Source organism: Periplaneta americana, chromosome 1 (genome assembly GCF_040183065.1).
Source record: "Periplaneta americana isolate PAMFEO1 chromosome 1, P.americana_PAMFEO1_priV1, whole genome shotgun sequence".
NCBI lineage: Eukaryota > Metazoa > Arthropoda > Insecta > Blattodea > Blattidae > Periplaneta > Periplaneta americana.
In genome coordinates this window covers 201,242,388-201,266,313 of record NC_091117.1, presented here as the reverse complement: position 1 = coordinate 201,266,313, position 23,926 = coordinate 201,242,388, and the positions used below count along the sequence as shown (strand labels likewise).

Sequence of the window (23,926 nt, the reverse complement as noted above, 5' to 3'; positions counted from 1 at the left end):
TCCTTACAATTTACAGGATTTTTCCTGCTTTCCATAATCGGCCACACGACCGACCTGTCTGTAGCATCGTCAAATCTGTCTTGAAAACTGTACCGGCAATAATGGAAGAGTTTTGCCGTTCCCTTGGGTTACACACGTCTCTTTCAACATAGTGCTTCTACATACATCGTGGTGGCTTTTTTTGCTAAGTTCTATTCTCTGTTTTTAAGTTATATTATAGTTTTAACTGCTGTTTTTAACTTTATATACCAAGTGTTCACTTATTATAACATGTTCTATTTGACCTACACGACCTGAAGATGCCAATCAAAATTGGCGAAAACGTTTGTTTTTAAATCTGTTTAAATGTTGTTATAACATATATTATTGTGTTTTTATTTTAAGTATTGACTGAATAGAACTCATTTATCAATTTCCTTTCACTAAGAAATCTGATTCATTGCCTCGGAATGGAAGGATCTCACGGAAAAGAACCATAGCAAGGAAACAGGTACATGAGTTTGGATCCTGGAATGTACGATCCATGTATAGAACTGGAGTGCTCCAGTCTCTATTACTGGAGATACAAAAATATAAAATAGATCTGCTAGCAATACAAGAAACAAGATGGATTGGAAAAGGAGTTTATGATTATAAGGGACACACCATCTTTTATAGTGGCAAAGAAAATGGAACACATGAATTTGGATGGCAAAAGACCTATTGGAAAACCTAGGAAAAGATGGTAAGACTCAGTCAAGGAAGATTGTCAGCAGCTACTGAAGTGTAGGAATTGGGAAGTGAGAGCCCGGGATAGAGAAGATTGGAGGCAGAGAATCAAGAAGGCCAGGGTCTGTTTTGGGCTGTAGCGCCAACGATGATGATGATGATGAATTATACAAATGTATAAATTAGTTCTCTTTTGCTGTCGTTTTGTTCCTTCTTCATGCCTGATACATTTCTTTGGTTATATGTTCAGTAACAAATTGTCATCTTTGCGTTCATTCACTTAGCAATACTATTTTCAGATTACCATGTATAACTTTAGTGTATTTCGAGCCTACACTTTCACCAAATTAAACTCTTAACTTAGTCTCTTTTTGACTAGGTTTACTAGCTCTCAAATGAAATCTCTGCCTTTTTAAAAATCTTGTAGTTGTTATTTAGTCCTCACTATTACCTGCAACAAGTCTACATGGGTAATATAGATTGTATATTTAAATGAGATCTTGATAGATAAAAGAAGACATACTAGTATAGAGCAGACATTCGAACCTTCAGGGGGGCAGACTGTAATTCTGACCATTATTTGGTAATTGGAGAACTAAGAGAAAGACTATCAGTAGCCAAGCGAGTAGAGCAACAAGTTAATATTAGAAGATTCAATATTCCGCAATTAAAGGACGAGGAAACTAAGCACCATTATCAGGTCGAAATTTCAAATAGGTTTGCCGTATTAGCAAGTTCCGACGAAGTTGAGGAAGAGTTAGATGTTAATAGCATGTGAGAAAATATCCGAGATAATATAAAAATTGCAGCTGAACAGAGCATAGGTTATTATGAAACTAAGAAAAAGAAACCATGGTTTATGAAAATTGTTGCATGGTAGTAGAAAGAAGGAAACGGGCAAAATTGACATTCTTACAGGATCCAGTTGAGGCGAATAGAGATAATTATTTCAATAAAAGACTGGAAGCAAATCGTACGCTTAGGAATAAAAAGAGAGATTACTTGAAGGAAAAACTGAATAAGGTAGAAACAAATAGTGAAAATAAAAACATTAGAGATTTATATAAGGGCATAAAGGAATTCAAGAATGAATATCAGGCAAGGTAAACATGATCAAGGATGAGAATGGTGACTTGCTTGCAGACGCTAATTCAGTCCTGAACAGATGGAAAAACTATTTTGGACAACTACTAAATATATATAGGCCAAATAGAAATGATCAGGACGAAATTGAAATACAAACTGCAGAGCCATTTTTACCTGAAACCACACCTTCTGAAGTCGAAATTGCGATAGAAAATCTGAAAAATTATAAATCTCTAGGTATCGATCAAATTCCAGCAGAATTAATACAAGATGGTGGAAGCGCATTATCTAACGAAATTTATAAGCTTGTACTTACTATTTGGGAAAAGGAAATTGTACCAGAACAATGAAAGGAGTCCATAATCGTACCTATCTTTAAGAAGGGGGACAAGACTAACTGTAGTAACTTTCGAGGAATATCACTTTTGTTGACGTCAGTACAAAATTTTGTCCAATATTCTTTTGAGAAGATTAACTCCATATGTAGATGAAATTATTGGGGATCATCAGTGTGGTTTTAGGCGTAATAGATCAACTATTAACCAGATATTTTGTATTCGACAGATAATGGAGAAAACATGGGAGTATAAGGGTACAGTGCATCAGTTATTCATAGATTTCAAAAAGGCATATGATTCGGTTAAGAGAGAAGTTTTGTATGATATTCTTATTGAATTTGGTATTCCCAAGAAACTAGTTCGATTAATTAAAATGTGTCTCATTGAAACATACAGCAGAGTTTGTATAGGTCAGTTTCTGTCAGATGTGTTTCCAATTCACTGTGGGCTAAAGCAAGGAATTGCACTATCACCTTTACTTTTTAACTTTGCTCTAGAGTATGCCATTAGGAAAGTCCAGGATAACAGAGAGGGTTTGGAATTGAACGGGCTACATCAGCTGCTTGTCTAAGCGGATGACGTGAATATGTTAGGAGAAAATTCACAAACGATTAGGGAAAACACGGGAATTTTACTGGAAGCAAGTAAAGAGATAGGTTTGGAAGTAAATCCCGAAAAGACTAAGTATATGGTTATGTCTCGTGACGAGAATATTGTACGAAATGGAAATATAAAAATTGGAAATTTATATTTTGAAGAGGTGGAGAAGTTCATGTATCTTGGAGCAACAGTAACAAATATAAATGATTCTCGGGAGGAAATTAAATACAGAATAAATATGGGAAATGCCTGTTATTCGGTTGAGAAGCTTTTATCATCCAGTCTGCTGTCAAAAAATCTGAAAGTTAGAATTTATAAAACAGTTATATTACCGGTTGTTCTTTATGGTTGTGAAACTTGGACTCTCACTTTGCGAGAGGAACATAGGCTAAGGGTGTTTGAGAATAAGGTGCTTAGGAAAATATTTGGGGCTAAGAGGGATGAAGTTACAGGAGAATGGAGAAAGTTACACAACACGGAACTGCACGCATTTTATTCTTCACCTGGCATAATTAGGAACATTAAATCCAGATTTTTGAGATGGGCAGGGCATGTAGCATGCATGGGCGAATCCAGAAATGCATATAGAGTGTTAGTTGGGAGGCCGGAAGGAAAAAGACCTTTAGGGAGGCCGAGACGTAGATGGGAAGATAATATTAAAATGGATTTGAGGGAGGTGAGACATGATGCTAGAGAATGGATTAATCTTGCTCAGGATAGGTACCAATGGCAGGCTTATGTGAGGGCGGAAATGAACCTCCGGGTTCCTTAAAAGCCAGTAAGTAAGTAAGTAAGTAAGTAATAATTGAAGGGTTCAGAGCCATAGTGGGCCAAGCGTCATTTATTAAAAACGGAGAAAGGAAGGGTTAAAGTTAAGTGAATACCATAGTTTAATGAAGATTGACATATTATTAGTTTGAATGTGTATACTTTATATTACTTGCTATAACTTATGTTTCAAATGAATTATGGTGATAACTTCATTTTAACCCTTGTTTTCTACGGTTTTAGTAAATGGTGCTTGACCGCTATGGTTCTGAACTCTTTAATTACACAGTAATACCTAAGATAAATGTAATGTGAAGCTTAGTTTAACAAGCGATTTTTCCTTCTGGCCTTTTAAGAAGCAAAGTACTCAATCAAATCATGTAGATCAAGTCTTTAGGCCTTGAGAGCACTAAGTCTTTCTTGAGTCATGGTACTGGAACACTGGGATTCGTTCCATCATAGATAGTCTGTGTTTGACTGCTTGGTCGAAATACTGAGTCTATTTTAGTCAATTTCGAAACAGATTTTTCAAGTTCTCTTTTACTTTTTTCTGTGTCACTTAAATGTTCAATAATTACTTTTAAGGGGATCCTGTAAGCAAAAATTCTTGAAATTTTCTATTTTCATCTTTTTTATACTATAAAATACTATGCGTAGACTAACATTAACTATATATATACACAATCTGTGCATAATACAAGTTAAGGCAAAACCGGGGTATGGCCACATCTCGGAGCCTACTTGTGGCTGATATGGACGGGCCTGCAGGTGGCTGTGGTCCGCTCTTGAAGGGTTGGCATCTAACTAGTGACATGGAGAGGGTTTGAACCCCCCCATTGATCGGTAAGCATGACTAGTGTAGGCTCTGGATTAGGATGGGGTTCGTCTGTACAGCCACAGGGAGCATTTTGCAATAATTGCAACATCTTTTATTTCTATACAGTATACAGCATAAGAAATTTTTCTCTATACGGTATACAATAGATGTAACTGAAAGGTTTAAATATAAATATAAACATGTTGAAAATTGAATCTGGTTTTTCCGCGAAGTTATTTTTGTGACATTAAGGAACAATTTTCTCAGGAGCTATAAGCTATAGAGCCATGAAATATTTACAGAATGTTTGTGTATTATCTGACAAAATTTGGTCATTTTTTGGAAGCTCTTGAGCACATAATAGTCATAATTCAATTTTTATTTTGTTAAAAAATGTTGAAAATATTTCTTTTGAAAAAAAATCATAAAAAATACATTTCAAATTTAAAAGAGTAAAAAAAAAAAGACAATACATACAGAAAGGTTGTGAAATATAATGGAGAAAATTTGGGTAACATATCACTAAGAGTTTCTGAGAAAATTGTTCCTAAAATAGAGTGATTTAATATTGCTTGTATAGGACGTACAGTCTCCCCTTAAAAGGTTTCATTGTGACAAAACACGAGAAAAAGGATGAATTAAATCTAGTAATAAACAGACGTGTTGCTATACAAAACTTCATCATTTCAATATGCGTTTACTGTTTATATGCTACGACTATGGCTGGCAACCTGATAATATGAAAATACACCACGAGAAACAATGTCTCCATCCATAAAAATCACTCTGTCATATTTTCAACATTGGCATCACTGCAATATAGTTGCATTCGAGTCTACTAAGGCAATTGACGGGAGTGTATGATGCGAAGTACTGCCAGTTGGATCATTGTATGTGCATCCTCAGGTCCAGTGATGATGGTCATTACCACAGATTTCCAATCCCAGAGAGTAAAAAGAGTGCCTTTGCATTACAGAAATACATAATGTAGGTCTTAAACTGTAATTCGAACTCATTTCCAAATATGCGTTAGTAACCACTGAACGTTTTCGCCCCCCCCCCCCCCGCAACGCAGAGTCTGCAGGGGTGTAAGTTATACCACTGATATTGACAGTGCTGTCATGGTAATTCTTTTCTTGGCTATACGTCCCACCCCTTGTTTTCCCCTTTGAAATACAGGGTGTATCTAAATTGGTGTCAAATATTTCGGGGACGTGTTCCTAACACCAAAACATTACAAAAAGTTCATATGAACATTGGTCTCAAAATAATTTATTTCAGAGTTACAAGACAAAATTTAATGTTACAAAAATTGCTCGAAGTGGCTTCCTTCTGCTTCGATGTGTCTCCTAAACCTGTGTTACATGCTCTGGAGTATTGTGTTGAAAATTCCTGGAATGTTTCGTATTTCGTGAAATCCAGTTTGGATACGCTCTCAGAATATCAACATTAAGTGCAGGAGTCGCATAAACCAGGGACTTTAAATATCCCCAGACGAAGAAATCCATTGGATTCAAATCAGGCGATCGAGCAGGCCATGCAATGAATCCCCTTCGACCAATACATCTTTGGGGAAATTGATCATTAAAAAAATTACGAACTATCAGACTGAAATGAGCTGGAGCAGCATTGTGTTAAAACATATTCGTTGGATGACGTCCAGAAGCACATCTTCAATTAAATGATGCAAATCATTTCGTTCTGTTCACTCACAGAATACATTTTCTTCTGATTTCTTCGCTCTACAAAATACAAACAAACAAAAAACCATCCAACAATCAGCGGTCAATGAAGAGACAAATCCTTTAATAGCTCCCTAACGAATGGTTTTCGGACCCATGTTCTTATTAACTTTTTTAATTGTTTTGATGTTAGGAACACGTCCTCGAAATATTTGACACCAATTTAGATACATCCTGTATATTTTACTCTCCTCTCTCTATCTCTCCGAATATCATTTAATGATTTTTTTTACTATTAAAGAAGAAGTAAAGAAATTGTTTTTCTTTATATTTTAATTGTACAATAAGTTTGATTTAAAGAATACACCATGTAGCACCACCGTAGATGCACACTTGTCTTGATGAATCTTGGAGTGTGTATTTACAGCATGTCTTGTTTTTCAATCATTATTTAATTTAATTCTGGATTCCAGTGCTGCAGAGGTGGGCAGTTTTTGTTTAGGAACAGCAAGAGATGATTTGAGATCTTTACAGAGCTCCGTGTACAAAACTTAGGCACCCATATGCCATATGGCTCCATACAGACAAAATTTTCTTTTCCCATACGATTAATTAATAGTACGTTATGCAACGAGCCTATAATGGTAGTAATTAAGACGAGAGCATGTTTATGAAACGAGCGCAAGCGAGTTTCATAATTTTCATACGAGCATCTTAATTACCATTATAGGCAAGTTTCATACGACTTTTTATGCTCGACCATATTTCTAACTTGAAATTATTCATAAATATTCATGTTATTGTTATCTAAGTGAGACGCGGAACTGACCTTGTGCAATAGCCTACCTCGTAAATTGTGAGATGTGCGCAGACGCGAAAGTATTGATTTTTTCCGAGAAACAGATGTCGACGAACCTTGATATAATCTAGAGAGTAAAAGAAACATTAATCTTGATATAACCTTGAAATTGAATTATAAATTGAAAAACGAGATGACAAATTGAATTTATTTGAATATTATTTATAATTAACGCTAATTATTATAGTAACAGAACTGACTTTTTTTCAAATGTAGGTTATTTATTGTGCAATTGGTGAAATCGATACTTGAGCTTTCATATGGTGCTTTCTGATTGGCGGAACACCTGAACTTTAATGAATAGGTGTACTTTAATGAGGTCCATTAAAGGGCTGCTACCAGGTGTATAATTACTACATTTCTGCATGGTCGAGCATAAAAGAATTATAGGTTTCCATACGATGTATGGCCCCGTATGGCCTCCATGACAGCACTGGATATTGGGAATAGTTGTGATCAAGAGTAAGAAAGGAACTTGAAATTGAGAGGGAAGGTACTAGCAGTATCAGAAGAAAGATTAGAATATCGTATTTCCATAATAGCAATAAATTGATGGTCGAATGTAAATTGGAACTATGGTGTGACCTAGATACAGAAATGTTGAACACACCATAATTGGTAGGCCCAATGAGGTTGTTGGGAGTTAAATAAATAAATGAATAACCAGTTTAAAAAATGTTTCATGTGAGTCATATGATCCTTTATGGTTTCACACAACCAGTAGCCACACATGATATTACTTCATGCATACTGTTGCATAAAACAAAATAAGTTGGTTTCTAATGTGATTTCGTTATAAGTAGTGAAACTATTACAAAATAAAAAGAATGAAATAAATACAAGGTTAATAAAAATACTACTTGATAGTGTTACTTTAAATGTACAGTAGGATTATGTGCTCTGCACGACATTGTTTATGAAATAAGTAACTTGTGTTAATGTTGTAATACTAACATTACAAATATATGTACTTTTGCTTTTATTTTAGGGAATCATCAATCAAGACTGTTCTGAAAAATAGTATTCCACCTTTCATCCTACAAAATTAATAATCCAGGATATTGTCAGCAATGGCTCACTTGAAACTTCCTCATCATATTCGTCTTCAGCTCGCTGCAAAGGAATCTCCAACCAATTTCTCCGGAATGCACCCAGGAGTGGGACTTTCACCTGTTACGGATCTTGCTCTGAACCTGAGTGGAACGTCCCTTGGTTCAACACCACGAAGAAGATTGTCCCTGTCCAGTATTGATAATTCACCAACAGCAGTTAGAGTCGAGACTCTTCAGCCTGGTGAGTACTATGGTATTCAAATAGTTTCTTCTACTTCAGTAGTTCATTCTTTCAAACTTTGACCGCTGGGATTATAAATTGAGAGTCCATAGAATGTACAGTATACAGAAAAAATACAGTCAACTCTGGATACAGTGAACCTCTGCGGATTTACAATTTCGTTCACTATATCCGAGGTTCACTAAATCCGAAATGTGTGACAGGAATGAATGAAATTGTGAATAAGAAAATAAAATACTGTACAGTAATTAAAATATTTCATTTTTGTGCAATGAATTACACTGTATACTGTTACTCACAGTTGATTTACTTAAACTATGCTGTTGATCCACATCCGCTTGCAAAAGACCACATTCAATGTCACTTATAATATAGCCTACCATTCAAACACTAGAAGCAGTCTGATCAGATAGAAATGACAAATGCTGTTATGGTGTGACTGCATACTCAGCCTTGGAATTTCCCGAGTCATTTAATGGAAACTGGGAGGAGGTTTGATAACGTTTGAAAGCCGTCGGAATCTTACCTTCAATTATGCTGTGAACATAATGTCCCTTCCCTTTTAATAAAAGAAGGCAATTTCATTTTCCATTGTTTCGATGCTATCCATCATAATGAAAATGTTTCTGAGGACAAAAGGCAACCCTTTGACAGTGGAGGATTAGAAATAACAGTAGAAGAAGAGTGTTCCTGAGAACAATCTTTCGACGGTGGAGTGAGGTAAGATCGTCATGCGTTGCCTGGATTTATAGTACAGCTCATTGTCTAGGAATCACTAATCCTACTTTTTTCCTTTGACTAAAGGAGTAAGAAACTTAGAATGTTGTTCTCAACACATTCTTTAAATTTTATACAAGAAGGTCTGACTTCAAATAAGAATTTGTTAGGATACAACTCCTGTAACTTCAATTTTTAAGGTTCACTATAACCGAAGCGAGGGTTCAATATAAATGGAAATATTGATGTACTTTTTAATGTATGCCGGTGAGGACCAACAATTTAGGTTCACTATAGCCGAATTTTGACTATATCCAGAGTTGACTGTATATAAATATGCTATAATTGTATAAACGCAGTAAACACCATAATGAAATAATTATTACCGAGTGCGGTAGCTCAGACGGTATCATTTGAGACTTGCATTCCTGAGATCCCAGTTTTAAACCCTGTGGCTGGCCAGTCTGACTGAGGTTTTTATGGTTTCTGTCAGTCACAAAGGCAATTACTGGGTTGGAAATATGCATGCCATGATTCATCACTGGTTTAATCACCAATATTGTAAGAAAATATTAATACAAAATCTAAATCAGTTACATGAAAATAAGCCAGGAATATAATTGTAAGAAATAGCACATGAACTTTTCTTCAGTTCATCTGCATGCTACCTGCTGCAGTAGCTATATATATATCACTGTACAGATAGTGACAAAAAAACAAGGGTGGAGAAATGATCATTTCAAAGTCGAGATGCAATAACTCTACATTTCTATTTAGGCCTACCTATTTCTGTTGTATTATTGTTTTTAGCAATGCTCATGACTAGAGACCAGATTTTTAGGTTTTTAAGAAGTCCAATTTAGGTTATTTGAATAGGTGAAAGGTACGGTAGGTCTTTTTTTAGGTTTTTTGCCCAAACTGTGAAAGATGTCGCAAAAATTTCCTGATTGTTAAAAATTTATTCTTACAGTTAATTTTAAATATATAATAATAATATTAAACTGCCCCCCATTGAGGGTAGCCCTTACGGACTCAGTATATCCTCAAAAAAAATATTATACATATGTAAACATAGATATTAAATTTTAAAGAAGGGAAACAAAGAAAAGGGCGTGAAAAATTACAGTTGCTATTAATATGTCACCATGTGATTAATTAGGATTTGGCAGGATTTTTTTAACACATTTATTACAATGTCATCCCTCAGATATGTTGGCAGAGCAACCTGCGGTCGAAATTTTTAGAAAAAAGCTGGTGTAGTCCCTTGAGCACCTATGAGCAAGCTGAATTCCTCAACGTGAATTAAGATATATTTCAGCTTGAAATAGTTGACTGTACACTCATAGATCGACTTCTTCTCAAGGTGGACCTCGGCTGACTGATGACATTCTACTTCAAAACGTATCGTGGGGTCCACAATGATGCCCTGTTTAGTGTCAGCATTGTACGCTAAAATATCTACTCATCTCATTGACCCATTTTCAGCTAGACAGGAGATTTATTCTTCTACTATCCAGCCTTTATTTCTTAATGCGGCAGCAATTTTGGATCTTACAAGATGATGTCTAGAGTTCCTCAGGAGCAATCCCTGTTCACAGAATCCCAGACGTGTGCTAAAGTTTCAATCTCTGGGCAGCCATGTCTGCACCGGGTACCGTCGAGAGATCTGCCGGGAACGGAACAAACAGCTGCTAAATTTGCTGTCTCTTGGTGGTAAAGATGGAATCATTTCCAATCCATTGCCATAATGAATGTGAGAAAGTTCAGTCACTTCTTACTTTGCTACTGGCATGTCATATCTGCGATCAGTGAAAATTTCAAGATACATACAGTCCCAATCATTGCCCTTGAGAGAATGAAGCCTCTGAAGAACGTCCGCTGTACAAAGAAAGACGGAATTCCCTGTTAACCATTTTATCCAAAACAACAAAAGACAACGAGTAAAGACCACAGATTGGGCCACTTTCTCCAGTGCAGAGGAGGATAAAAATTATAAGATGAACTTTGATTTTCTCAATTCTCCTACAGGCATCCCAGTAACATTTAAGCTGAGATGGTATGTCAGCATCAGTCTTCTTAATTGCCGAACATTTCAGCAGATGTTTACACATTTTTAATAAATGCAATAAAATTATTTCACAGCAGGTGTTATATATTATGTACGATTTTGAATAACGAACAAATGTTACTTGTAGGCTACATTAAAATATGTAATGAATAACTTAACAATAACTGCGTCCATGTATACATCTTTCGAAACTGCTGCAGTAATGCATCATTGTCATTATACTCGTAATAGCAATACTGTTATGCGAAAATAAACCTTTTAAGATAAAATTTCACCAGAATCTCTTCTTCCAATTCTGCCTCTCACCACCCTTATTACGTCTTGTAAAATGTTATTAAAAAAAACTAATCTAAGCATAGGGTGCTTATCATGATCTAATAGCTTAGCCCTTATTGTTGGCTTTGTTAGGTTCATGAAAACCTACCAGAATTTAATGTGCTGCTGAAAATCGTAATAGGCTAATTTTCACTGCAAATTTACCAATCTACGGACACAGTTCATAGTTTAAGGAATTGAGGGGTTTGGGGAAAAACCAGGCAGTTCCAATTTTTTTCATTTTTGAGTTATTTATGCACAGAGGACAAAAAAAATACGCTCTATCGTTTGGTCGAAAAACTAAGTAGTTCCAAGAATTACATTCACAGTTATAATGCATTTTGTGCCTGCCTCTTCTGTACAGTCCACACCTGTGGAGTAACGGTCAGCGCGTCTGGCTGTGAAACCAGGTGGCCCGGGTTCGAATCCCGGTCGGGGCAAGTTATCTGGTTGAGGTTTTTTCCGGGGTTTTCCCTCAACCCAATACGAGCAAATGCTGGATAACTTTCCCTGTTGGACCCCGGACTCATTTCACCGGCATTATCACCTTCATATCATTCAGACGCTAAATAACCTGAGATGTTGATACAGCGTCGTAAAATAACCCAATAAAATTAAAAAAAAACTCTTCTGTACACGCTTATTGTTAGGCGGTAAGTTTTTCTTCATTATCTCGAAAAGTACTGAATTGGAACTGCCTGGTTTTTCCCCCAAACCCCTCAATTGTAAAAGCTAAGGATGCCCTTGCCAACATATTTTAGTATGAAAGATCAATTAACTCTAACTTCAGATCTGGAGGAGTCTACCTGCCATTTAAAACCCCACATTACACAGCCAGTGCATACTTTCTTTCATTGCATTTCTGTGAAAATATAGGTATTTTAGAGCTATCCTGAAAAACTGTCATAGTATTACACTTTTCCGAAAATATAGGTATTTTATAGATATCCTGAAAAACTTTCATAGTATTACATTTTACCACGGCTCATTATGGTTTGAATGAATGCATTAAATATGAGAAATGCGCAAAATATAACATGACGCGAATTTTTACTAAATATGTTATAAACCTAAAAAATGCCGAAGTATGCATACAGTTACCCCCAGAATATAACGTCAGTATGCAGTTTCGTACTAAATATGCTTCAAAATAAAAAATGGTCCAAATATGCATTTATATGCTCAATAAAAACCCTTCCACGTTCTTCAGAATGCTTGGAATGAAGTTTAAATCAGTCTGAAAACCGAAACTCCCATAAAAAATGACATATCATAGAAATTCGCCCCTTAGTTATTATCATAATACACTGCTCTCTTAAATTGACTGAGCATATTGGGAATTAAATTAATGACTTTCCCAAAACATGCTATGAAATGCTTAATATAAAACAATTTTTATCTCGAAAAGGAAGGAAAAACAGGCAAAATTGTATTAAACTCTGTGTAGTCAGAATATTTCTTGCTTGGAGAAAATTCTTTTTTTTTTTTTCTTTCATGCCAGCTGATTTAAATGCTCTCGTAAAAGCATATGAGCGAGCATGTAAGCTGTTGAAACCTCGCAAAAATATAGTCTCTCTCTCTCTGTGTTTTTTTATTCCTAGATTAGTGTGAAAGCTTTGACTAAGATACAGATTTTAATAGGCCTACAGTTTATAACTTAGCAAGCTGCCCCATCCACACTATTTTTGTTAGATTTTGCCCCCGTTGAAGTTAAGTCTTTTGCACATTGAGCAATTTTAACCTTATACATTAGACGGACAACTGATGGGACTTAATAACTTGGGCCAAAATTCTGTCGAAAACATAAGGCAATAGAAAGACAATGAATAAATATCCTCCTTACCCAGGGCGAAATTTGCACCTTCTGTTGAGCGAGACAAATAGCATTGCAAAATGCTTTCTGCTACTTTTATGATTTCACTCATTACTAATACGAGTCTGATTTTCCATAATGTATGTTTTACATTTTATAAAGTAAATTAAAAGCATTTAGGAAAAGCGTGAAATTTCATTAATTTGAAAACAACTGATGGTTGCTGTGCGAGCCTTCATCATGGCCAAAAGCCTCCCCTCGCCTCCCCCCCCCCCCTACATGGAAGCTGGTAGCTCGTTGCGTGTCCATTCACTTCAGCTCCGGGGTATAACATCCTTTAGTCTGGGCTGTGGTCGCTCTAAAAGTATTTTTTGTTGAGATATTCAGGCACGTATTCTTGTTGCTAGTCTGTTGTTCTCCATTCTATCGATGTATTTGTTCCAGTTATTTAGTCTCCTATCATTTATCCAAAGGTTTAGTGGTTCAGTTTTGCGTTCCTCTCTGATAACTGAGCAACGAATTTTATCTCTTCCCTCTCATTTTTTTCTTTCAACATTCACATCCATAAGCTAATATTTGTCTTATGACAGATTTATATATTATTCTTACTAGAGTTGAACAACGATCGAGAAAGCAAGACTAACAGCTCCCGCAAAGCCGAAAATCCGAACGATAGTATTGTCCACGTCGTTGACTGCTTGTGAGTGAATCAAGCCAATGTTAAGACATCGGGAGTGGTCAACTCTCGAACGTAAAGCAGCCTTGAATCATCACAGTTGTTTCTGTTTCGACAGCTGTTATATTGTATGTGTAAACAATCAAGTAGCCTATTTGAAACATCATCTCTACCTTTCAATGTATAATAATGTATAATGGCAGGGAAAAGGATTTGGAGTATTATAACGAATGGTGAAACGTAGTATAGATATTCGTAGCTCAGTGACTGTCGGGCGAGCTGTGCCACAAAGCATGGACGAGTACAGATCACTTCATACAAACTTACACGCAATGTTCTGTAAACGTATTTCAGAATAAACAAATGGTATATTTTAATGACATATAGTGGCCTACATACATAATCTGCATTTCATTTTGAAATACGTATATTTTTCTAGGCAACGCACGACACCAATAAACAACATTACAAATATACATAATTAAATATCAATCTCTGCGTCCTCACGTGTCAGTGGACATATTGATGGCTGATAGACAGTTGTCTTCTGTATGGAACTCGCCTCTGAATATGTATGTTCTTCTGTCAGGAGCGTGTTAAATTAAAACCTTTATTTACAATACCATGAAATATGATATGTATACAACATATACTACAGTATTTACAATAGGCCTATATGCAATATACTACAATATTTACAATATAGCCTAATACAGTATAATTAAATGTTGAACAAAATGTAGAACCAAACGAAATGGCATTTTCAATTAATGCTATGTTTTGTTGATGAAACAATTTATTATTCCTGCTGTGCCTTGTTATAATAAATTGTAAATATCATTTTCAAATTTTCAAAATACAACTTTGCTCTGTTGCAAGGAAGGAAATTTTTTAACATGGAAAAACTCCTCTCTACATCTGCAGAGACAATTGGAGAAAAGATCCGTCAATTAAATTCACATGTTGAATGACGTCATTGGGACACGTCTTTGTTAGTACATCTGAAATCCGACTAAGAATACTGTAACCATCATTTTTAATCAAACCCTGTTCATTTTTTCACCAACACGCTTTCCTACTTCACCTTCTACTGCACTCGGTTTATTTACAATAGTCCTCATAATATTTATTTGCTCAACTAGTTCTACTCCCGACTTTCCTAATTGAATAATGGCATCCAGTAAATATAAAAAATTTGACTTCATATCCACGACTTCTTTCTCGATTGTTCTATCATTTAGCAGTTCCTGGCGTATTTGAATCGCAGCGGCATCATCGTGATCGAAAGACTGGACCACTTTCTTCACAGATTGGAGGTGATGTGCGTAATAATTGCAAGCTTCTAACCATGACCCCCATCTCTTAAGAACTGGACATAAGTGAAGCAACAATTTAGGGAATTGTTTCCTGAATTTTGATACTCGATCTGGAGCTTTTACAAATATAGGTTAGTCTTTCAATTTTGTATTGTTACTTGGTTTCATTTTCGGCATTGTACCTGCACTTCACTACTCTGAATTGCAAACCTGCATGTTGACGTTCTTATGCTACAACTGTCCCGTTGTTGTTGACGTGCAGAGAGCTGCGAGTATGTCATGGAGGGGAGGACTTGGTATAAAGGGTTGTAAACAAATGGCTGTGTAGATGCCAATACTAGCTTTTACTGCTCCAAATTCCGTTCCCTAATGAGATATTGTTTATACACCGTCAAGACGGTGCCGCGACCTTACTGTAATAGTAATGAAAATTCTCATACCAGTCGGTCAGAGACTTTTCTGCTATCATAAATGATTGCCAGATGCGACTGGCTCGCTTTGGGCGCTACGGGTGATTTTTGAGCGTTTTGTATGACATAATAGGCGATTTGGACGAATTTTTTATTTCTCTTTTTATTGGAAAAGATTGTTAAAATTGTCGCGAAATGTTTAATTTGAAAGAAATGTGCTTTACTGTCATTGGAATGTTACGTTACGCTTCCCTCGCGATCTCGCAATGTAGACGTGATTCGATGGTACATGCCTAGTGCCTGGTGGGATTTCATTTCTTTCCCACCTTTCTCATGCTACTATGGTCATTATTAGACTTCGTTGAATTGCCACACGCAGCATGCAATACGGTTGCCGATGTACGGTAGTACAGAGGAGGTGAGCGGCCGCCCGGTCTCGTAGTATAAGCAGTTCATGTTAAGAGTTGTGACCGGTCCAAATAGAGCAGCTACAGCTAATGTATACCTATGTAAGTACTTGTTTTTGCATTACTGTGGTTGGAATAGTCAAAGCTTAACATGTGTTCAGTGTAGACAAGAATTCAACCAAACATACTACATTGAGAGTGTTGCTATTCCAAACAATTGCCCCTGGAATACCCCTGCAGCCAGTCTTGACCCGTTGAGAAACGTGGTTGGATGCTGTTAGTTATTATGCAGAATATTACGGCAAAATAATGGAGGTAATTGATGCATTGGCTAGCACAGACAGTTCCGCTGTTGCAGCTGTAAAATCATTGCCTTCTGAACAGCTATTGGAAGATATTCTGTGCATTGGTTCTAATTTTAAAATCGTATCCAAAAGATCACCCTGTTAGAATCATCTAAACTACAACTCTCACTAGCCCTTAATACAGTGGATAAAGTATCACAAACCGTTATCCAAAATAACAATTCATTAATTTCAGAAAAAGTGAAATGTAAGTTGAGAAATATTATTGCTAAAAATTCTGCCTATTCACAATTTCGTATTATAAATTATGTACTATAAGGTCACGATAAGACGTCTGAAGTTGATGTACTAAAAAGTAGTGACTTTCCGTTCTTCAAATATGCACCTATTATATCGTATGATGTCGAATGTACATTTTCCCAATATAAAAACTGTTTAAGTGACCATCGTAGGAGGTTCACTTTGCAGTCGCTCAAAATGTACGTAACTCTTCACTGCAATGCACATATTGAAGGATGATGTGAGTATATTACATTAAATTTTAAGAGTTAATATATCTCACTATAAAATAATTGTGTAAAATCCAGACGTTTGAGATGGGCAGGACATGTAGCACGTATGGCCGAATCCAGAAATTCATATAGAGTGTTAGTTGGGAGGCCGGAGGGAAAAAGACCTTTGGGGAGGCCGAGACGTAGATGGGAAGATAATATTAAAATGGATTTGAGGAAGGTAGGATATGATGGTAGAGACTGGATTAATCTTGCTCAGGATAGGGACCAATGGCGGGCTTATGTGAGGGCGGCAATGAACCTACGGGTTCCTTAAAAGCCAGTAAGTAAGTATAAAATAATTATGTATTTACATGTTTAGACATTTTCTATTTCAAAGATCATTCATTATATTTCTTGAATGCAGGATACAGGTTTTATTGTAACCGCAGCATATTGCTCAGTGTTTACATCAGAGGTATACTTGATCCTTTGCACGCCCCCTTCTCATACAGTCTATACCGCGAGCGTAGTAAACCTTACGATTCTCGTGGCAATTCCACGAAGTCTAGTCATTATTATTCTTTTCGGTCATTGTTACTGGTGTGATAAAGTAGGTGTACTGCATACTTTGTGCATTGAATTTTAGTAATGGGGAAATGCGAAACGAAATACGGGAAAGAACGACAAAATGATGTGTTCATAGGTGTGTAATTTAAATGAGAGGTAATTTTTGAAACTAATTCTTAATCTTATCAGTTTGAGTTAAGTAATTTGTATTACACGCTATACAACCATACCATATTGTCTGAAATATTGGAGTTATTCATATGCACGGACAAATTAATAATACTTGCTTACTTACTGGCTTTTAAGGAACCCGGAGGTTCATTGCCGCCCTCACATAATCCCGCCATTGGTCCCTATCCTGAGCAAGATTAATCCAGTATCTATCATATCCCACCTCCCTCAAATCAATTTTAATATTATCCTCCCATCTACGTCTCGGCCTCCCCAAAGGTCTTTTTTCCCTCCGGCCTCCCAACTAACATTCTATATGCATTTCTGGATTCGCTCATACGTGCTACATGCCATACCCATCTCAAACGTATGGCTTTAATGTTCCTAATTATGTCAGGTGAAGAATACAATACGCGCAGTTCTGTGTTGTGTAACTTTCTCCATTCTCCTGCAACTTATCCCTCTTAGCCCCAAATATTTTCCTAAGCATCTTATTCTCAAACACCCTTAACCTATGTTGCTCTCTCAAAGTGAGACTTTTTTCTGTGGTCGTGCCAGAGAATCAATCCCATTCCGAGGCTTATTTGAGGGTTTCGTAACAAGCTGTTTTTTACGGTAATGGGTTGTTAGCCCTTCGCCCAACCCCCAAGCTGGAGGACCACCCCTCATCGGCTGTCTCCGACTGCTTATTCAATATATTCACAGCTACTCTCCATATCTGGAGGCCGTCTCCTCGATCCGTAACCTGAGGACGCGCCATGCGTGGTGATAGGGACCCACAATACATGGAAAATTAATAATAATAATAATAATAATAATAATAATAATAATAATAATAATAATAGTAGTAGTAGTAGTAGTAATAGTTTTTATGTTTAATGGGCTGATTACACGAAGCATCCTCTTGATAGAATAATAGATGGGAGTTCGTGACACAAATTTGTGTCCTCCTAAAACATTTTCGATGTCATACTAAAACAATTTTTTAGAGTACAATATAAAAATGTAACGTAAACTTTCTATGTGTGTGTCTCTAATTTGGTGAAAATAAAGAGTCTGGTTTAATTTTTGCAGTCTGTGCAGCAAACCATACAGCCATTAGAAGTGTTGACCATTTTATTTATATTATGCAACAAAGTGTTCTAAATTCCCGCAGTTATAACGCTTCTTTTGACTGAATTAGTACCTGACATTGGGGAAAAATCAACTGGATCTACGGACATTTCTCATTGAAAATATATGTGTATTTATGTAGGATTGTGAACGATGTTTTTAATGATTTGCTGGCAGTTGTTGTTAAAACCACTTCGACGACACTTGATTTATTCTTGCTTTTATGGAGTACTTAAAAAAAAGTTAGCATAACTGCTAAGAATATAGAATTGGACTAGGAACGGGTGGTTCGAGATTATGGTGGTAAAAATAACTCACTTCTCACCTTGATTGAAAAAGATGCGCCACGTAGATCTGTATCTCATTTCATTGGTTAGCGCAGTTGGTATAGCACTGGCCTTCTATGCCCGAGGTTGCGGGTTCGATTCCGGGCCTGGTCGATGGCATTTAAAGTGTGCTTAAATGCGACAGGCTCATGTCAGTAGATTTACTGGCATGTAAAAGAACTTCAGCGGGACAAAATTCCGGCACACCGGCGATGCTGATATAAACTCGGCAATTGCGAGCGTCGTTAAATAAAACATAACATTTTCATTTAAGGCAGTTATACATATAAAAAAGATTCTTACATATCATGTAAGAGGAAATTTCGTCGTAATTATTCTGGGATACACGTTCCATAATCACAAACAATTTTTAAGTGTTTTGAAAGGTACCATTAATTCAGAATGTTATGTAAATGAAATATTAAGGCCAGTTTTTGTTAATTTGGCTGAAGTGGAACTAATTAATAGATTTCTTAGATGGGATGATGCCACTCGTCATACATACATCGAAACATTCTAAGCGTGTATTAGGCGGAAGTGTCAGACGACATTTTAAATAGCAAAGATTTGTGGCCTCCTAGAACCCCGGACCAAAATTCCTATGACTTTTATTTGTGGGCTACTCTTAAATGAAAAGTGTACGCAAACAATCCATGTAATCTGGATTCTAGAGTATTTAAAGGAAAACATTCAAGTGGTTTTTACAATAAAACAAAATGAACTTCACACACTTTTCCGCACGTTTAAGAGCAGAGGCCGAATATTTCGATTGTCTGATGTAATAGTGAGTACCATTTGATTATCTGCAATGAATAATTTAAGTACACCAGGAAAGTAAATTATTACTGAAACAATAATGTAAATCGGAGCAGCGCTGTACCGACTGCAAAATACTGCCATGCCGGATATTCCCCTAGTATTAGTTGCAAGCTTCTGCCGGCAAAGGGTATTTATAAGACTAAAATACCTTAATAAAGTGCGAGAAGAAAATGTTCTATCACGGAAAAGAAAAAGAGACGGAGACCATGAAAGACTACTAACAAAAAAAATTAAAAAGTGTTTACATGAAGTGGACACTTAAACTTTACATTTCAGTTGTTTTTGTTGGATTTTAAGGGTGCTATGCATAGACATTTCGCTAGCCGGCGCTACGAGCGTGCTAAACTAGCCCCGGCTATCGACTGATTACTTGTACAGGATTCATATCATATCATATCGCTAACACTGGTTTATGAATACGAAAAACATTAGTTCGCTGATGATCCACCGGAAGCCCGCGCTAAGAATGTCTGTGAATATGGCCCTAGATGTTTATTTCGTTGTGTCTATGGATTGAAACTTTATCTGAAGTGCTGTTTGTGTTAATGTACTGAATTTAAGACTTAACAGACTAAAAGTTTAGCAAGTGATTATTGTATTGTATACCAAGTGATTGCGAATATTAGTATAATATCCTTCATCTGTCTTATACTGACCCAGCTGGTGCCTGACTTCATTTTAAGGTAAGACATTTATTTAAGAAAAATATTGCCAAAATAATTATTTTTATTAATTTTTTAGTATTTATTGCTGAGATAACTATAGACGTTATAAATGACAATTTTATAATTACGTTTCATATACTACGCTTCTAGATACCGGTACCGTGCTTCTTTATTTTCTTTTGAAATTTTGTTTATGCAATAAATAATAAAGTAGGATACAAATTGGAATTATGAAACTAGAAAGGTGCGTTAATTCATGAATGTGTTCCGCATGGGCATTTGTATGTGCATGTTATAGATTCAAACGCAGCATATTGATGACGTTTTCCCGCGCTCCTTCCTATTGGTTAATAGTTACGAGCTAACCTGTTATATATCGATCTTAGATCAAGTCGGCCTCGGTAGTGTATTTAGTATAGCGCTGGCCTTTATGCTCGAGGTTGCGGGTTCGATCCCGGCCCAGGTCTATGGCATTTAAGTGTATTTAAATGCGACAGACTCATGTCAGTAGATTTACTGGCATGTAAAATAACTCCTGCGGGACAAAATTCCGGCACACCGACGACGCTGATGTAATCTCTGCAGTTGCAAGCGTCGTTAAATAAACCATAATTTAAATTTTAAATTCTTGGTCAATGGCTTGAATTGAAAATATTTTTAATGATAGCAGCAGGGAAGAAGGGGAATTCAGTAAGAACACTTAACTCGATTAACAATTTAATATTTGTTTGCTTAATGTATAACAGCAACTTTTTTAATTACATGAGAAATTACGCATTTTACGGATATTTTACGCTTCATGTAGAAATTAATTTTTTATACCTAACGTCCCAACCCTACGACGGAACAAATGTCCCAACATTTCATCCAGTGCTTAAAATTTAAAACGTCACGCCTGTGGAGTATCGGTTAGCGCGTCTAGCCGCGAAACCAGGTGGCCTGGGTTCGATTCCCGGTCGGGGCAAGTTACTTGGTTGAGGTTTTTTCCGCGGTTTTCCCTCAAACCAATACGAGCAAATGCTGGGTAACTTTCGGTGCTGGACCCCGGCATTATCACCTTCATCTCATTCAGACGCTAAATAACCTAAGCTGTTGATAAAGCGTCGTAAAATAACCCACTTAAAAAAAAGTTAAAGCTGGAAAACCTGCTTAAGACATTTGTACGTTATTAACTTTTTTAAAATTAATTCCTAACCCTTATGTTGTCAACTGTCCGATTTTTTTAGTAGGTTATTTTACGACGCTTTATCAACATCTAGGTTACTTAGCGTCTGAATGAGATGCAGGTGATAATGCCGGTGAAATGAGTCAGGGGTCCAACTCCGAAAGTTACCCAGCATTTGCTCATATGGGGTTGAGAGAAAACCCCGGAAAAACCTCAACCAGGTAACTTGCCCCGACCGGGAATCGAACCCGGGCCATCTGGTTTCGCGGCTAGACGCGTTAACCGTTATTCCACAGGTGTGGACTCAACTGTCCGAAAATCTGCCTGAACACCACAGGTGATACCAACATGACACCACTTATGAGGCAACTAGGCCAGAAGATAATGGGGTAGGGTGGCCAGTTCCTTTCCCCCAACCCTTATGTTGTAACCAAATAAATTTAGGCTATTTTTGACTTACTGTAGGTGGCTATCAATCTGAAAACTCTGTAAAGTAGTCTGTAACAAGGTTCTAGAATCCAGAGAAATCGAATTTTATGTATTGTACACGCACTCTAGACTTTCCTCGTTAGAGGAGACAAAGTTCAGTTGAATTGAAGTACACTAATTTTGTTTACACAGTATCGAATGGCGAATAATTGCTAAGCTATATGTTGTTATCCTTGAAACTAAGTCTTCTTTTGAGTAGCATAGGTATACGATTTATAACATGAGCCTTTTAAATTTACAAGCGAACTTGCGTCTGTCCTTTCCTCCTTTGCATTGATTATTGTGCATGTTTCCCTTCTTCAGAATGCTACATACACCACCTTGTCTTTGCACCTTGACAACCAGACAGAGGGCAAAGCGGTAGGGATATAACGGTCTCTGGTGACTACTGGCTTGCTGCAGCCTTTGCTGCTAAGTATGTCAGTGACGTGTGAGTCGTGCTTGTAGGCCTACTTCACGATATCGAACAAGTAGGCCTATACGTAACATATCAGATTTTAAATGAAGTATGAATCATAAAAATACTGTACATTCACATCTGCTGCATTCTATAATCAGATCATAGACTAATTTTAAAACTTGACAGTTTTTCGAAGAATCGAAACATTTGGACTGTATTTTCAGATAGAATTTAATGAATTTAAAAAGAGATTACATGGTATGCGAAATTCGCATTTAGTTGAGACATACGCTTTTCATAATTATATTTACGATATTTCATACCAGCCACCGGCGTAACTCACTCGGCTAAGGCGCTTGCCTGCCGATCTGGTTACGCAAGGGCGCGGGTTCGATTCCCGCTTGGTTGGGTTTTTTCCGAGGCTTTCCCCAACCGTAAGGCAGATGTCAGGTAATCTATGGCGAATTCTTGGCCTCATCTCGTCAGATATCTCGCTATCATCAATCCCATCGATGCTAAATAACTTCGTAGTTGATACAGCATCGTCAAATAACAAAGTAAAAGTATTTCATACTGCCTGAAAATGAAAGTTATCAATAAATATTTTTTTAATACATCGATCTTTACACATCGTATGGTCATTTACGTTCACTTGAATTATCTGATTGTAGTGTGAAGCTACAATACCTGGGAGCAACAGTAACAAATATAAATGATACTCGGGAGGAAATTAAACGCAGAATAAATATGGGAAATGCCTGTTATTATTCGGTTGAGAAGCTTTTATCATCCAGTCTGCTGTCAAAAAATCTGGAAGTTAGAATTTATAAAACAGCTATATTACCGGTTGTTCTTTATGGTTGTGAAACTTGGACTCTCACTTTGAGAGAGCAACATAGGTTAAGGGTGTTTGAGAATAAGGTGCTTAGGAAAATATTTGGGGCTAAGAGGGATGAAGTTACACAACACAGAACTGCACACATTGTATTCTTCACCTGACATAATTAGGAACATTAAATCCAGACGTTTGAGATGGGCAGAGCATGTAGCACGTATGGGCGAATCCAGAAATGCATTCAGAGTTTTAGTCGGGAGGCCGGAGGGAAAAAGACCTTTGGGGAGGGCGAGACGTAGATGGGAAGATAATATTAAAATGCATTTGAGGGAGGTTGGATATGATAGGGACTGGATTACTCTTGCTCAGGATAGGGACCAATGGCGGACTTATGTGAGGGCGGCAATGAACCTCCGGGTTCCTTAAAAGCCAGTAAGTAAGTGTGAAGCTACTAACATCGTTTATTATGAGTGAAGTAGAAGGAATGGATCATTAAAATGTTTTATTAAGATCTGAAATAAATGTTACATTTTGTCATAATTTGTTAGCGTTCTCTAGTATTGGAGAGCGTCTGCAATTAGGAACTATTGTTATATAAAATATTCAGCTTGCGAAATGTAATTTACCTTGATTTGTAGTATAAGATCCATTTTTCATTGCATTTTAACGTAGTTAGAATTCGATATTCATGACGAACCTGTTGA

At 36.7% G+C, this 23,926-nt stretch overlaps 1 protein-coding gene across 1 annotated transcript in view; it reads left to right on the top strand.

Moving 5' to 3' along the window:
• The window catches only part of LOC138706387 (M-phase inducer phosphatase-like), a 206,028-nt gene that overhangs the window by 5,205 nt on the left and 176,897 nt on the right, over window positions 1-23,926 (top strand). The window contains exon 2 of the mRNA XM_069835620.1: window positions 7,847-8,151. Coding sequence (XP_069691721.1) covers window positions 7,929-8,151 — 223 coding nt within the window. The 5' untranslated portion in view covers window positions 7,847-7,928. The remainder of the gene's footprint in view (window positions 1-7,846; window positions 8,152-23,926) is intronic.